The sequence below is a fragment of the Thermobia domestica genome, chromosome 14 (genome assembly GCF_964235325.1).
Source record: "Thermobia domestica chromosome 14, izTheDome1.hap1.1, whole genome shotgun sequence".
NCBI lineage: Eukaryota > Metazoa > Arthropoda > Insecta > Zygentoma > Lepismatidae > Thermobia > Thermobia domestica.
In genome coordinates, this window is record NC_137467.1 from 166,080,148 (window position 1) to 166,098,714 (window position 18,567).

The 18,567-nt window shown below is 37.7% G+C and overlaps 1 protein-coding gene across 2 annotated transcripts in view; it reads right to left on the reverse strand.

Moving 5' to 3' along the window:
• Positions 1 to 18,567, reverse strand: part of LOC145670446 (mitochondrial inner membrane protease subunit 1) — a 49,056-nt gene that overhangs the window by 18,306 nt on the left and 12,183 nt on the right. For both annotated transcript variants that reach the window (XM_081739130.1, XM_081739131.1), the window contains exon 2: positions 18,372 to 18,504. In XM_081739130.1, coding sequence (XP_081595256.1) covers positions 18,372 to 18,491 — 120 coding nt within the window. In that variant the 5' untranslated portion in view covers positions 18,492 to 18,504. The remainder of the gene's footprint in view (positions 1 to 18,371; positions 18,505 to 18,567) is intronic.

The window sequence follows — 18,567 nt, forward strand, 5'->3', positions numbered from 1 at the left end:
TGGTGCATACATACAAACTGACGAACAAATTGGGATCAAATTGTCCCAGACATTGATCGGCACTGATGATACAATATGTAACACGCTTTAATGGTTAGTTACGCAGGCGACTGCTATACCTTGCACTTTCTCGCCTGATGCCAAAGTGTAAAGTTTTTAAGAAAATTTAGAACTGAGGTGGGAAGAGAGACGAAATAAAAGTTTCATAATATAATAGAAAAGATATTGTTGATACAAAATTAATTCTTACTAACATTAGAATCATCAGAAGCAATTAAGGGATCAACACTTTTACCATTTGTTTGGGTTTCCAGTTTTTCACAGCATTGCATTTTTCATAATGATTCTTCATTCTTTGAACTAAATCAACCATTTCTTTCTTACATGTTTTGCGACGAGCTCGTATGATCGATTTCTTATCTAATGGAGTTCGAGTTACTTTAATAAATTTGCTCCAAATGATGTCCTGTTTTCTTCCCATAAATCTCATGTTAAACAAATCTAAGTTGTACGAAGACTGAGAACCAACATGTACTGTATCAACGAATGCCTGCGATATTTTAATTTCAGAACTGCAATTTAGCAAAGAACCTTTTGTTTATTTTCTGAATACAACACAAAAATTTGTTTCCATCATAATTTTATTTATTTTTTAATAGTTCGACCACGACACTTTCTCGCAAGTTAACTAAGAAGCATTTAAACAATACAATATACGTTAAAAATAAGGGAAGAAAGAGACAAAATAAATTGTAGATCACCACATTGACCTGCTGTAGCCACGAGAAATTAAAACATTCACACGGGAAGAAAATAGTCTTCTGAATGGGAAGCACTTTTTACAATTTTCTTTCTCTGTAAGATTTTTTTTACAAAAATAAAATAAATATATGTTTAAAACAAGTCTTAAAAAATACACGTGTTTAAAACAAAATGTTTAAAACGTATACAAAATTTATTTTAAACAAAATCAATTGTTTCAAAACAAGTTTAATTATTTGTTTTAAACAAAACAACCCTGCTCATACGTAACCAATAGTACTGGTGTAACATACAAGACCATAAACTGAAAACAACCGCTGTCTCCAATAGTACACGTATTCTAATACTGAATAAATACGTCGACTAAAGGATACTATCAATAAGTTATTTCCTTATTATATTGTTTCGGTTCTTATTAACATCAAAATTAAACACTTCCTATAATGTTTTGTAATATATATATATATATATATATATATATATATATATATATATATATATATATATACTGTATATATATGGGACGGTAGTCCGTCACTCTATCCACCTAACCACGGAGACTACGTTTTGTTTGCTCTCTTTTTATTAACAAATAGTGCTCATAACCATGGTGCGTATTGCTTCGAACCTTAAGATAAGAGTTTTTCTGTTTAATTCTATATTTTCGTAAGACATCTTAGTTACAGAAGCTAATTTATATTTGGCAAACCATCTAGACACTAGGTTTAAACCAATAAATTCAATATTTTACTCCACTTTCCAGTTCCTTCCTTCGCCTATCTCCCCTCGATCACTGCCTATTGTCAATTTCCCTTCGCAATCGTGCTCTGCTACTGAAAATCCCTCGAAAGCATGATTGCCAGTATACACAAAACCGAGCGTAATTTTGTTTTTTGCTTATATTTTTATTATTTTATTATATTTTTTTGGAAATATCTCCTTAGATGGATAGCTCTCTATCATTTCCACATACTAATAACTGAATTTTACTCATAAACGTAAGGAAAATGGAATAAATGCGAAAAATCGTGAGTTACAGTATACACGCATTTTTTTATTTTTTTTTTTTTTTTTTCGCATGTGGGTACAAGGATTACTACATTGATGACAGTAGCATCCAGTCTTCGATACTTCAAGTCTGGCAAACCAAAGAGATCAGGTCGAGAAATGTCACAGCCAAAGACGTATTCAACAAGTAAAGATCACTCTTAACTAGCAGCCTTACTATTGAACTAAGGAAGAAATTGGCCAAGTGCTATATAGTATATGGAGTATTGGACTTAATGGTTCAGAGTCTTCGACATTAAGGAAGTCAGAGAAGAAATATTTCGAGAGATTCGAAATGTGGTTTTGGAGGAAGATGGAGAAGATAAAATGGACAGAAAGAGTAACAAACGAAGATGTTTTAAAATGCATAGAAGCGGAAGCTTCTAGCCACCATCCTTCATAGAAAGGCCAATTGGATTGGACACATCTTGCGAAGAAATTATCTTCTTCATACCACCATACAAGGAAAAATGGAAGGAAAACGAGGAATAGGAAGAAGAACAAGTGATCGATTATTTGAAAAACACATGAAACTATTGGGAGTTAAAAGAAGAAACTGAAAATCGTAAAGCATGGAAGGAATATTTCCAGGCCCAGATTGAAAATTAAGAAGAAAAGAAAAAAATGCATTAGTCGCAGGACCTGCCGAAAGGCAGAATACTTAATAATAATAATAATAAAATAACCCTCCATTACCAACCCAGGATGGGAAGATCTCCATCAATGGCAGAGATCCAAATTAAAGCAGGCTGGATGAATTCTTCGAAATGATAGGGATATACCCACCTATGTCACGGCGGAAACCTTACATTGTTTCAAAGGGAGTGTACTTAGTATGATAAACTGATTGAGGTTTAATAGGATCGTCAGCATCGAGGCTATTTGTCCCCGTCACAATCAACACGACTGCTAACTGCATATTGACTGATTGATTGAGGTTTAATAGGAACATCAGCATTGAGGCTACTTGTTCCCGTCACGATCAGCATGGCTGCTCAAACACGGGCTACCGGAAATAAAAAAAGTAAAAACGAACATATTAAAATATAAGAAATAAAAAAAAAGCTGCTTCAATATAGAAAGAAAAACTTAAGAGATAAAAACAATAAATATATGAGAATAAATAGTAAATATATAACAATACTAGTAATATATAATAGTAATAGAGAACATATATAACTAATAATAAATAATAAAATCAATAAAAAGCCAGAATATAAGATAAAAGTGCAGCAAGAATAAATAAAAAAAAGCAAAGGACTAAAAAAGCTCAAGAGAACGTGAGCAATGTTACAAACGTACACGAAAACCAAGTATTCGCTAAACGATATCAATATCATTGTCCAATGCACAGTCAAGTGTAAGCGGCAGTCCGTGACGCTCTCTGAAATTTGAGTATTCAGGACACTCCACAAGAATGTCCCGAATGCTCAGTGGGACAATACATTCCTCATAATACGGACGATTCAAATCACGCAGCACGTAATTATGCGTCAGATGGGAGTGTCCGATACGAAAACGTGTCAGGAGCACTTCATTTTGACGACTAGGGCGAGAGAAAGTGTGCCACTCTCAAGGAGTGGTTTAACTGTGTAAAGTTTATTTTCATTTGCCTGGTCCCAATCTGCTTCCCAATGAGAGCGCATCAAGGTGTGAAAGTAACTACAGAGATCGAAGCGAGGAAGACTATGCTCAAATACAACCCTGGCCAAGGCGGCGTGCTTGGCAGCTATGCCAGCACGTTCGTTTCCCCGAATGCCGACATGACTTGGCACCCAGCAGACAACGACGACACAACCCTGTTACTGTAGCTGATGGCATACCACAAGAATCTTAAACGAGGGCGTGCTTACTAAAGACATTCTGTGGGCTCATAACTGCACTCTGAGACAGTGCCAACCAGCACTCGACGTAACGAAAGCGTAAGCGCATGGACGAGGGCAAGCTTAATTTCAGTTAACTCAGCAGTATATACTGAACACAAGCAATGCAAACTGAATTCTGAGCTACTCTCGTCGTGAGAAAGGGACAGCCACCAAAAATCTCATCCTTAGAACCATCCATATAACACACATTAATATCGGGGTGCGCTCTAATAATGCTACGAACTCCTACTCGTACACCTGGAAACTGATGTGCTGTTTCGAATGCAAAGGCAAGCGCAAATCAAGTCTTAATGTGCAAAGTAGCCATGTAGGTACAGCACAAAACCAAAGCAAAAAGAGACAGTGCAACATGAAAGCGTCAGAGAGAAAACCCTCACACGCACGAATATACTATGGGCGTGTAGCACGAGGACGTGCAGCACAGCGTATATAAATTCGCCTACCACGAAGACAAGATTTACAGGAGTGTTTAAGAATACAACTTACGTGTGTAATAATTGAGGAGGAGTCTCTCACGACGAAATGTTAACGAAGGTAAGTTGGCCACACCATACAGGCTGGCATCGGGACTATTGCAAAATACGCCAGTAGCTGATCGGGAACTCAGGTGATGGGCTGTATCAAGTTGTCTCGGCAGAGAAGAGCAAGCAGAACCATAAGCAATATAACATAGTCTAAGTTGGACCGAATTACACTACGGTATAAGTAGAGGAGAATAGTATCATCAACACCCGCGTACGGCGGGAGAAGACACAAAAAAACATTCAGAGCGCGGGGGCAAAAATACTTAAGATAACGAGTATGCGCTGCCCACGTCAATCGACGGTCAAAGATCAGACCCAGCAAAAGGGCTGTATCAACGAACGACAAACGAGTGCCATCCAAATACAAGTTGAAGTCAATAAGCTAAGTGCGTTGGCGGAAGAAGTGGATACATTGAGATTTCTCTCCGGAAAAGCGAAATCCTATCTCGTTCGATCAGTGAGTAAGACGATGTAGTCAGCAGAGGTTGTCGAGTAATTCCGAGAAGGTTCAGGAGCGACAATAAATTAGAAGATCCTTTACATAAAGCAGACCACGGACAGGAGCCTAGAGCTACGAAAGAACACTGTTGACGGCGATAGCAAACAATATGACACTAAGTATACTGCCTTATGGAACACCATTTTCTTGGACAAAGTACTCTGAAAGACTAGATCCCAAACGCACTCTAAAATGTCGCTCATGAAGAAAATTCACAATCAAGTGAACCACATGCCCACGAAGAACCCGATCATATTATTTCAAGATACCGTAACGCCAAGTGGTGTCATAAGCCTTCTCTAAGATGTAAAAATACCAACAGGATGTTCCCTATTAAGAAAGGCGTCATGAATCTGCCTCTCGAAATGAGCGAGATTGTCAGTAGTACGACGGAAAGATCGAAATCTATTATGATAATTGCTTAAGAGCGAATTAAATTTCAATTTTACCATATCAGGCGCGTATTGACCATGTGTTCAAAGAGGTTACAGACGCAGCTCGTAAGTTCCTGAGACTAGTTGTCACTTTTCCTGGTTTCAAGATGAGAAGAACCAGAGCTTCACGCCAACACGGAGGGAAAATACCATCTAACCAGGTGCGATTACACAATTCCAATAATGCAAGCTGTGCGGAACATTTCACAGGATATGTAATCAAGTCGTGGAGTAGTATTGGATGTTTCACGGAGAGCAGAATCAAACTCAACAAGCGTAAAAGAGTTAGGCATGAACAACTCGGCATTATAATGTTCACTGTTGGCGGTTCGGAAGTTTAACAGGTTAAGTTCACCTTGCCCAAAAACGAGCAAACGCTGCAGGGTAGTGTGCAGACTCAAAGAAAGACGCAGAGTGATAGGCCAAAGTGTTAGCTATCTCGGAAGGGTAGTTTCTAACACATCATTCAGAGATAAAGCAGGAACATCAACAAGAGAATTATTACAAATAAGACAGCGAACCCGACGACACAATGTAGACACAGCCGTTCGACAACTGAAGGATGAAACACACTTTTTTTTAGCTTTGGCGCTTCGTGAGTTTTACAAAGCGTTTAGCCCAGGCTCGCAGAACGCGAAATGGTTGAAGATTTTCATCAGTTGGATGGCGATTAAAAATATCAAGACCTCGTCGACGAGCTAGGACAGCGTCACAGTTCCGTAGACCACCAAAGAATTGGTCGGAGGAGACCGTCGCCACCACATTCTGGAATGGAACAACAAGCAGCATTGAGAAGAGTCGAAAGCCTCTGATACAGCAGCTTCAGGGAGATCATGACGACAATGAAACTCACTGAGCGCACGAAAGTTAGACCAGTTAGCACGCTTCAGATTCAAGAGCCGGAGTGGAAACTGAGGCAAAACAGGGAGACATTCGAGACGCAACGGAAGGTAATCACTGCCACAAAGATTACGATGCATTCTCCACATCAATGAGGTGGACAGACCAGAACTCCACATGGAGAGGTCGATACAGGGATAGGTACCATCGGAAATGGAGAAATGAGTCGGACTGCCATCGTTAAGGACAAGCAACCCACTCTCCTAAAGAAAGTCCGTCACTTGACGCCCGCAATCGTCAGTGTGGACAGAGTCCCACAAATGATGATAGGCATTAAGATCTCCAACAAGCAAGAGTGGCGGTGATGGGCGTTCATAAAGGCTTCAGATTGAGGAATGTATAAAGAACAAATGGTAAGCGAGCGACAGAAGAAACTCGCACTGCAACTGCTTGCAGCACGGGATACTATGTGAATTTGCCGAGAATGAAGAGAATCGGGGGCACACATGTGGCACGCCGCCGACAGCGCGACCAGCAATAGGCTTATTACATCGATAGACAATATAGCCAAAAATAAGAGAGCACTGGGTAGCCTTGAAATCAGTTTTCTGCAAACAGACAATGACTGGTGAGTGATCTGGGAGAAGTTGTCAATTCCTCAAGATGACAACTGAAGCCACTGGGGTTCTACTGAAGAACCGCCATAAGGGGAAAGATTAACATTTGAGGCGAACCGTTCCGCGTGAGCCAAGTACCATCAACTCATATCCATCAGTTCGTCTTCCACCATGTCAGATTTCAAAGAAACTGAAGGTGTCTTACGAACAGGTGTAGATTTTGTTCTTTTCGGGGAAAGACCTGTATCACTGAGCCGTTGTATATGCTGGTTAAGTTTTAGGCCAGCGATATAACGTGAGCGGCGATGAGCTGTAGTTCGCCAAAGACCGCTAGTAACAAACACATGGGGTTTTGGGAGGTTCGCTAGTCGATGCGACTGCAGTCGGAATTTCTGGGTCCGGAACAAGGTTTCTTCGAGTAGGAACGTCGGACGTCTGGTTACCACAAATTTCCAAGAAGGAGCTTCAACAGTAGCAAAGAGCACAGAAAGCAAGAAAGTGATTATTTCTTTTAAGTGGCGCTTAGCATAGGCAAGAGGGATCTTTTAAACAATCATTAGCTCTTGGATATGTTTCTCATGTTGAAAGGCTGGATAGTCCCGAGACCAAGGAGACCGCTCGCCCTTGCAATTGACAGCGTTCCGCACAATGACTACCCCGGTCACAATTCGCATAAAGAGCAGCACTCGCATTACACGACGTGCTAGTATGCCTGAAGTGTTAACATTTGAAACAGCGCAAGAAACTGGGAATATAGGGATGAACCTTAAGGCGATAATAACCAGCTTCACGAAGTTAAGAAGTGTTTATGATAACCAGCCTTCACGAAGTCCAGAAGTGTAGGCAAACTGGAAAAAGAATAACTGAATGAGTAGCAATGAATTCGTCTAACTTCTTACTTTTGATGCGAGCTATCTCTACAACATGTTGATCAGCCAGCTCCGATTTAATTTCTTCCTCGGTGGCCTTTAGGATGTCCAACATCACATCACACCGCAAGAGACGTTCAGTAGACGATAAGATTCTACTGACACGTTCACTTGTCCAATGCTAATAAATCTAAATAACTTCACTGTTTTCTTCTCGTCGACCATTTTCCCCAATCAAGTGCCACTTCTTAATTTCTTCATATCTTTAATCTGTCCGGCCTTATAAGTAATAACTTCATTAATAACAAAAAGGGATAAGTCCTTAATAGCCCTCGGACGACGGTTAGCTTTAACATCGCCACTATCAGTCTTGAGGCATCACGATACTTGCCTTTTCTACACTATCTACAACTTGAAAGTTTCTCTCACTCTCGTTTGGTTTGGGCTTTTTACGAGACGGTGAGCCCTGACCCGATTTGATAGTTTTAGTACCCATAAAAAGTTGGTGTTAAATATACATTTATAAATATAAAATGTAAGTGAAAGCCGCATTTTTACACCGGGGCGCTTGCGAGAACTTATACGTTACTTCCCTGGCTATCCCATAAGCACGGCACATCGTAGGATCAGCGTGTGACTGACACGGATAAGGGGAATGGAGGATGGACTAGTTTCATTCCCGTCGACAGAAAGGCATGGCCTCGGAAAAAGAAAAATGGAACTAAAAGACAGAACCTGTCAAAGCAAAAAGAACAAAAGCCCACAAGAGAACAAAAGGTCCGATTTTTTTCTTTTTGTGCTATTATTATTATTACTTGATAGTTTCAAAGACTCAGACATGGACAACACAAATACTGGACGCACACAACAGCAAGTAGGAATGGGTGAATGTTCACCCAAGATGGAGAAACAAATCCAGGGATTATTCACTACCGAAGTTCTGCCAACCACCCGCGAGTCCGGTTGCGGTATCGCGGCTGAGAGGACATGCAAGAATATACGGATGAGGGGTGATGTATGCAAGGGAAATGAAGCCGCCCTCTCAGCTTCACCCATTTCCCGACGACGACGTGGTAGGGCTTGGTTAAAGGAATCCCAAGTGGGTTTCCAAGCTCCTTACCAACGATATGACGATTCAATGGGAAACAATTTGGCAGGACCTTCTGGAGACATCTGCGAACTGCAAAAATGGATCTTAATGTTGTTACAGGATACGAAATGTGGGTATACTTCTATGATCCTCATTCTAAACTACAGTATATGGAATGTTGCTGAAAACAACTACCAGCACCACAAATACCAGACGTTCCGAATGAAATGCAAAAATTATGATAGCCTGATTTTCTGACCAAAGTAGGACAGTTCTCATAAATTACATAGAGAAAGGCGCGACAGTAAACAAGGAAAGGTATTGTAAGACATTAGACAATCTGAATAAAGCAGTGGAAAAGAAATTACAACACAATAACACTACGACTCACACTGTCCAAAATTGCTGAATATAGTTGACAATTATCCTCCACTCAATCCAGACCTAGCCCTTTCCGATTTTGTTTTGTTTGGTTATCTTAAGAGGCATCTTCAAGACAAGCAATTCAAGTCAGCTTCTGAACTCAAAACAACACAGAAAACCTGGCTGTACTTCGAAGATGCAGAATTTTTTGAGGAAACATTTCATGCCTGAAAGCAAAGGTCGAAAAAGTACGTTCAAAATGAATGTGGATACATCGAGTGATCACGGCCTAGCGACAAAACTCTGAATTATGTGTGAAAAAAATTGCCTGGTCATCTTTAATATTATGAGTTTTATTTAAAAACAACTGACCGACTTTCATATAAGATACCTATTTAAAAAAATGCAGTTGTTAGCAGATTTAATTTAGCTTTCCCAACTGGTCTAGTGATTAGCGCGTGTGCTTTTAATGCACATAGTCCCGAGTTCAATTCTTGGTAGGACAGCAGAGAAAATTTAATTTCATAATCATTCACTTTCATTAATCATCTGTCTCCTTTCGCCTAAAGGGCATAATACGTGGGACGTTAAACTACCGATGCATTTATGCATTCCCTTGTCGACACTACCTGTTGTAATATTTAATGAAGTGTTGTATTTATGCTTACGTTGTTCTTCATATTTTAACAAAGATTATTATGACGAACTCCCTGAAAAGATACAAATATTAGCTAGGAAACATGTTTATATGGGTATGTCTTATTAAATACAAGGCTTGTGTGATACTCTTTCTCAAGTACAAATTATACACTTCCATAAAAGTCACTTAATTCGCTTGCTGACTGTATTAAAAGTAAAATCAACCGAATAAGAAGATGCGACATTTTCACTAAATACTGAAAATGTAGATATAACTAATGAATCATAACGATTTGTGAATTTCTTGGGGAAAAATCTGTAATAGCTGTTTACCGTTTAATCTTGCGGTTACTAGTTTCTGATCGAAATTTGTTTGTAACTGCCATGTCAGTTGAAGGAATCAATTGAATCACTTTGAAGCTACACAAAGTGTTTTCAATGCTATATACGTATGAACTGAAAATAATTCCTTTCCGTTACGAAGAGGTTACTAAAACGTTGGGGATAAAAGAAAACTGTCCATGTTCGTATCTGAAAGTGTCCGTAAAAGGAAGGATTCTCTTCCATAATAATAATGTATTTTTTAACTGGATAAAATAAGTTTAATCGCAATATAGATGTACCCGTTAAAGGAGATTTTACAGTATTATTATATGGATCACTGTATTTAAAGTAAATATAATTTCGAAGATTGCTTTTCTCGAGTTGAGTCAGTGTCGGATTTCGGACTAAGGAAACAAGGCAAGCTGGGATAGGGATGCAAAAGAAAGAAAAAAAAAACATTTGGAACAATCCCTTTTACTAAATTATTATTGTAACGTTTTGCTTATATATATATATGAGTGGTCCTTATTTTTTTTCGACTTCGGATTTTTTTTTTAAATCTCACTCCTAAAATGGTTTCATACCAAACCAAAGTAACCCATGAGAAAAATTAGCTTAATTGTACAATATTACATGCTCCCAACTGACTAACTTTTAAATGCGTTTACACTATACTGTACATTACGAGGCATTACGAGGCGTACTTGCTACGTTTGAAACATCTAGAGGGAATAACACCATATGTTGGAGATATAACCCCTCCTCTACTGTATAGTACTATCATGGCAGCAGTCTTTGATTCAGGTTCAAAATTTTTCATAGAAAGGGAGCATACGACATATAAAGGTAACAAAAAAAAAAAGTTCTGTCGCTTTTTGTGAAGGTATATCTTCCATTGGCCCTCACACCGTGAGTCGAATGCGAATGGAGATAAGGCGAAGGTCAGTTGTTGGTGTGGGTATATCCAACATATTACTTGGTTGTGGCAGTTCAGTTACACAGTGAACTTGCGTCAGGACAGAGTTAACATGGGACCTTCACAGAGTGTCATAAGGGCGTGTATGCTGTACGAGTTCAAATTAGGGTCAAACGCCGCTGCAGCGGGCCGGGAGATATACCAGGCCTTTGATGAGGGAATCGTTATGACGCGGTGGTTTAACAAGTTTAACGACGGTGACGAAACACTGGAAGACGCACCACGTGCTGGACAACCAACACATGTACAAAAGGAAGATCTTCAAGCAGCAATTGAGGTGAACAAAGGCTAGACATGTAAGGAACTGGGACTACAATTCAGTATGAGTGGAGACACCATTCGGCAGCACTTCCATCAACCTAGGGAGCACTGCAAGTTGGGTCTATGGGTCCCACATGATTTGACTCCGGGCCAGAAGACACCTGTGTTTCTTTGCTGTCTCGCCTAAGGAAAGAGCCATTTCTAGACAGGGTGTTAACAGGTAATGAAAAGTGGGTTCTGTATGAAGCTGCACAGCGCACTCATCATTGATTAGCATTCCATGAACCGGTTCCAAAACAGCCGAGACCAGCACTGTACCAGAAGAAGGTCCTCCTGCGTGTTGCTTGAACTACTCGCAGCATTGTGCATTTTTTTTTTTTTAAATTATAAATATCGCGTTGCTGTTTAAACTTTTATCCATCAATTATAACCGAGCAAAAGTACTTTTGTTTCATTAAAGGAGTCCCTTGAGACTCGACGCTAATACTATAACACTATCACAGTCAAATAACGCAACGAGAGAATGAGCCATTAGCAGTCAGAAGGCCACTTGTGAAAATACTAGATCGAGTTTTTACATGGTATCAGGATACCTGGTAGCGCTGGCACTCGTAACGAAGAGAGCACGGCGACTTAACAGCTTATATAGCCTTTAAATAATCTAAGCAAACTTGCAATAACTCTGTTATATGACACTTATTATCAGTGTTGTAAATAGAAAAAAAAAAAACCGTTCGTATTTTTTCAGAAATGTACTTTTTTTTAGAAAAAAAACATTGCCTCTCGTTTTTTTCTAAATTTCGTTTTTTTTTCATATAGTCATTTGTAATGCATCTTACGTCTATTTAAATATGAAATATTTTTATGTAGGTGTAATCACCGTAAAATGCAACATAAATTAAACGCTAGATACTAATACGCTACAAATATTTTACAATTTACATGAATACCATACCTATTAACAATTCGGGTTTCAGCAGTTTTCATCAATATCAACTAAGAAATAAAAGTAGAAATGAAATTTTGTTTTTTCGTGAAAGCAGGCCTTTAATATGTACGAAAATAATGTCACGAACAGTATAAAATTCAAATAACTTGTGTAAAGGTAAAAAGTAATACTAATTTGTCTAATAGTATTTTTCTAAATATCATATACAAATAATTTCTCGACTAGATATATATGATATGCAGAGCCGGCTCTACCATACCTGTAACACGTGCATTTGCATGGAGCGGCAAGTTTGGAGGGTCCGGCAAAATCTGTTATATGTAGAGACCGAATGTTTAGGCATTAAAAACTTGAAAAATAGGCAGGCAAATAGGCACTTAAAATTTTAAAAAAATAAGCAGTAAAATAGGCACTAAAATGTAACTCGAAATAATGAAGATAAATACTCAATACAATTTAAAAATAGATTAGTCGTAAATAGTGTTCAAAGAACTCAATACAATTTAAAAATAATTAGTCATAAATAGTGTTCAAAGAATATAACAACATACCTGTTTATTAATGTCTTCTTTCATTCTATATGTAAAGAACGAAGCTTGATATATATATATATATATATATATATATATATATATATATATATATATATATATATATATATATATAGGGAGAGAGAGAGAGAGAGATTGTAATGTACCATGTGCTTGTGTTATTTACAGTATATAAATTATATATATTTCCCAATTAAATCTTATTTCAAAGAAAATGCATAGAATACGCAACATTAGGCACTAAAGCAATTATTTAGGCAGTGAGGGGCGAAATAGGCAAAATAAAGTTGGCTTAAATCGAAACTATAATCCCCGATATAAACTTTAAAACGTTTTTTTTATCATATCTTTAGCATTAAAGAATAGGCATTTTGCCTAACATCCGGTCTCTAGTTATAAGTACATTATTTAAATTAAATATTTCTTGTTGGAAACAGACTTCATGATGATGGTAGTTACATTTACTAAGCTGACCTATTTGAATACTACATTCTTAAATTATGTTTAGGTTACATTAGTTTAAGGTTACATGGACAATGCTAAAGCAAATGGTCGAATCAATCCGAGCACAAATTGCTTGATTGTTTTCAAATGAAAGAATTCAATTCTCGAATAGTAGCGAATATCTGTTCCATTTAGTAAGTTATCACAGTTTTGATATGACAACTAGTCTTGTTTTTGTCAGAAACAAGTTCCTTATCATTGAAGATAGAAACAACTTTTTTAAACAATGTTAACAGATGTAGATGAAAAATCAAGAAATAAGGATAAAAGAACTAGTTGCATTGAAATTGCAAACCGATACATTGAGATTGAAGCTCGATATTGAATTTTATAAAAAGGATTACCATCTTTCTTCTGCAGATGTGTTTGCTTTATCTTTCACTAACATAATAGATTAATATTTAAAGAAAAAAAAAAACAGACACAACGGAATTGCATTTTTAGTATTTAAGCCTTTCTGAGTGCGACTACACTTACCCTCCCCTTCGTTGTTCATGCTGGAGTAGCATACTTAAAATCATGACTTTTAAGATTTGTTCTTTCTGGAGAAAGGGGGAGGCTGAACATTATGCCATTGCACGGGCCGACAAATTGCCTAGGGCCGGCCGTGTGTATGATGATGAAAGTTAGTAGTTGATAATAATGACACTTCTTGTATATGTATATACAAGACATGAATATAGGATGACTGAATTTGAAGTAATACAGGGTGTTTCAAAATTAATGTTAGGGTTTTGAAACTTTGTAGTATCTATTACAATTAACTTACAATTATAAATATTATATCAAATGAAAGAGCAACTCAAACAGTTTTGTACGCACGCACGTACATGCATTGTTTATTCTGTCTGCCGTTAGAAAGAGCAAGTAGCAAAGATGGAGACTAGAGAGCAGAAAGCTTTTTGTATTTTAATAAAGACTGAATCTGTACAGTGCACCCGTCTGTGTGAAGAATATTAAGGAGGCGCTTGCAACTACGTCCTTATCGTTTGCAGTTGCTACAGGTCTAAAGCCTACGTACCCGGCTATTTGAGGCGATCGCAAAGCGTATTTATTGCTCATGCGCACGCTTGGAATACGCTGACCATGTCTTTAAATGTAGATGGCTAATCACAAACGCGAAAGCAATAAAAACGCGGAGAAAACGTTAGCTCGAGCGTATTTGATGCATTTCGGAACAATAGACCGCCTGCTGTTTAAAAGATTTCAAAAGGAAGGACAAAAAGGAAAGAGGTGTTGCCAAGCAAAGGGATTGTAGCAAGAAACAGCTGCTTTGAAGATGGTTTGTGCAGAGTATTGGAACTCTGCTATTACACACCTGGACCTGGCAAAAAGACAAGGAAACCCCGACTGGCTCACAGTAAGATTTACAACTCTGGTGAAAGTAAAATTACTGAATAGCCACCTTGGCCGCGTTCGCTACAGGGAGTAACGCTTTCTCAAATAGTCTAACCCTACAGACTACGGTTTACGTGCCAATTTCGCAAGTGAGATATTGCTGCATAACAACGAAGATTTTCTGGATCGTGTCGTCTCCAATGATAAATCGACATTTCACCTAAGAGCTAATGTGAACACTCATAATGTTTCCATCTGGCCGTCAGCAAATCCTCAGGAGATGGTACAGTTGAAAAGAGTCCCCTAAATTGAATGTGTTTTGTGCCATATGGCGGAAGGTTTATGAGCCTTTCTCGTCTATCGACTAGATGTGTACAATGTGACGAATGAATCTCACATTGGACACTTGTAGCAAAGACTGTTTGAGGTGCTCTTTTACTTGATGCATTGCTTATAATTGTACGTAAAATGTAATAAGTACTACGAAGACTTAAAACCCCGATATTCATTTTGAAATACCCTGCATTTCTCACCAACAGTGTTGGAACTAAGGTGTAAAAAGGAGAGAAAATTTTCCTTATAAAGTTATTGTTTACAACAACGATATTATTATTAGTCGAGACTATAACTACAACAACAACACGGGTTAGTAGTCAAAAAAATGTAATCAAATGTACACTAGGTGGCCAAAGTGGCACACACGGGTGTGTCACTTTTTTAATCCGCTCCTGTGTGGACACTAATTAAGATATCGGGATATTATTCTTGTCAAATATGATTGGACCATAGTTTATCATATTAATTTCTTTTTCTTCTGGTGTCGAGTTTCCTTCTCAAATTTCACCCGTCAAAAATTCGAGAATTTTCTAATTTCGAATTTCCTTTACTCATTTTTTTCCCGGTAGCTTCCTTCGTTGTAGAAAGACCTCCTTAAGACTTACCAGATAGATACCTCGGATGGATACCTAACTGTTGACATCAATTGGACGGGCCTGCGCGTAGTGTTGCCAATTAGGGAAATTAAAACTTCCCTAAATTTGAGCAAAAAATTCGAGATTTTTGTTTATAAATCCGTACCTATACGTCCGAGTGCAAGTCAACTTACGCCAATCAAACATTTGTCCTTACTTAACAAACGCAAGTACAGATCATTACAATGGGGTAATTAGGGGGCGCACGAAAAATTCGTATTTAGGTTCTAAACCTTGATTTTTCTAGTTTTTACCTTTTATGTTTACCGTAATATATTTTTGGTAATTAGAAGCATTGTTCCTTAAATATCGCCATAATACTTGTACGATATATTAGTGGTGTACCAATGTTTAATTTAAGATAGTTTGTGTCTGTCTGGTAGCAGTGTTGCCAGCTACAGAAAATTTTAATTCCAGATTTTAGGGGGAAATTTTGGGAAAATTATCTGTTTTGTCTCTATTATTTCCCTCTTGTTGGCTACATCGGAACAAACGTACTAGTAGCTGGAAGTCTCGTCTTTTCCCTACACAACGCACTATAGAAAGTTTCAATAGGATAATTAGGGGAAGTACAGTTGAGGTTTACAGTAGACCTTGTTCTCTAATTGGAAAGATAACTGTGATTTTTTTAAGGTAGAATGAGATATTTTTTATTGACATGCTTACTTTATTAGATATCGTCACAATACTTGTAGGATATATTAGGGGGATATCAAAGCTTATTTTAAGATAGTTTGTGTGTGCCTGATAGCAGTGTTGCAAGCTACAGAAAGTTTTAATTCCAGATTTTAGGGGCAAATTTTGGAAAAAAAATCCCTTTTTGTTACTATTATTTCCCTCTTGTTGGCTACACTCGAACAAACATACCAGTGTCTAAAAGCTTCGTCATTAGTCTACACAGCGCACCATAAAAAGTTTCACTAGAATAATTAGAAGAAGTACAGTTGGGGTTTATAATAAACCATGTTCTGGAAATGGTAAGAAAATAGTGAATTTCTGAAGTAGAATGAGATATTTTCTTAAAATTTCGTGCTTAGTTTGTTAGATATCGCCATGATACTTGTAGGATATACTCTTAGAGTACTAAGGTTTATTTTCAGATAATTTTCGTCTGTCTGATGACAGTGTTTCCAGCCAAAACAATTAATTCCCGATTTTATGTGAGAAATTCGAAAAATTTCCCTTTCCCCTCTATTATTACCCTCTTGCTGGCTACATTGAAACAAGCGTACCACTACCTGAAAGCTTCTCTTTGCCCTACAGAACGCACCATAAAAAGTGTCAATAGGATAATTAGAGAAGCTGTAGCGCCGGCATATTTGTTGATTTTTGCTTCTGAGGCGTAAAAAGTGTCAAAATTTCATGTGTATGATGACAGAGAATTTTTTCTTTCCCACTTTGAATGGAAGCCAGCGACTTCAGGATTTCACTGTACCTTGCCAACACACCAAAGAATTTGTTTAGGTGACTTGAACTCATATAACAGCAGTGGTGCTAGATACAAAAAAAAAAATTGAAATTCGGTTAGGGAATTTTTTGTAAATTTTCACTCCTACATTTACCTCAATAATTTCCTACCCGTTGGGAACACTGCAATGCAACTTACACCAAAATATAGCCATATCCATTTTCTAAAAAACAAGGCCTTAACCATATCAATCGAATGAATGGTCTTTGAGTAATAAGTCAGTAACTGAAAATGTAGGGAAACGCCAAAAATGATCTGGGTCCGAAAGGAATAATCACACAATTTTGCTCGTATAGGTACAAAGAAACAAACTATTTGCAAGTTACGAGGGCTTTAACTCAAGTTCTGTTGATTATTTCAATAATCTGCAACGTAAATCAATAAATAATAGTTGTCAGAAAAAAAAAAGACATTTGAAAAAAAAAAAACATGAAAAAGAACGATATTTTTTATTGAAAAAATACTTCACAGAAAAAAAACTTTTTTTACAACACTACTTATTATAAAGACAATAATAGAAATTTTAACTAAAATTGTCTTGAGTTCAATACAACTAAGCCTATTTTATTGTGACGAAGGGGTGTCGTAACAGGGTGGGCGCAGGCGGAATTCTCCGCCTCACCACCCTGTTCAGTCCGACACTGACTGTATATATACTAATCTTGTAACTTTTATTTTAAACATAGAATTAATAAAAAAGGGGGAAAGGGTTAACAAACTATCTAAACCCAGAAAGATACCTTTATATACTAAAATCTAAATGTACTGTAAAACAGTCTGTGGCTAAAGCAAAACTGTCGAAGATATGTTCGGACTACTTTAATAATACACAGGTTATCACGTGATGGATGTAGTGGCGGGTAAGGAGCTTCCACCCATAAATTGCTTGGAGGCGCAATATGCCTTAATTCGTCACTGGGTTGAGTTTGAGCTATTTTATTTAGCGTACTTATGCAACACCACGGTTATGAAGAATGGAACCTACTACTAAAATGAGGCTCCAGCAACGACCAAAGCTTGAGTCCAATATAGTCGACGGATGCAAGACCATCATTCAGCATCAATTCTCACAGTCCACAATATATTGTCTTCAAAATAACTGAAAGCTCTTTCGTGGCTAAGCGCTTAGCGTACGCGCCTTTGGCGTGGGAGACCCGGGTTCGATTCCCAGCAGAAGCTCATGTGGTTCGGATTCCACGTTAATCAGTAGGTCCCGTCTCATATAGCTTCGCTGCTGAAAGGGACGTTAAACTCAAAATCAACTCAACTCAACTCAACTCAACTCAAAATAACTGAGTTACAAGATGACTCCACTAGCCCTGGTTCTATTCTGAAAATTTAAGGTACTTTCACAGCTGAACACCTGGGCGATGCCACTGCCATTTACTTACCATCAATCAAAATTGTACACTCTAACAAGAAATAACTTTTTTAAAAAAATAGTGAGTTACTTACGTACCACCACAAAATCTCCTATATATTCAAATGTACAATGGGCAATGCATCCATATTGAATCATATAACCGAAAACTGCGAGTGTTTTGAAGGTGAGGGTCTTCAGATGCTGAACTGCGATCATGAATTGATATCATCTGGAAAAAAATAACAATAAGAAATTTCTGTTATTACAATACAAGATGGTTATAAATCATGTA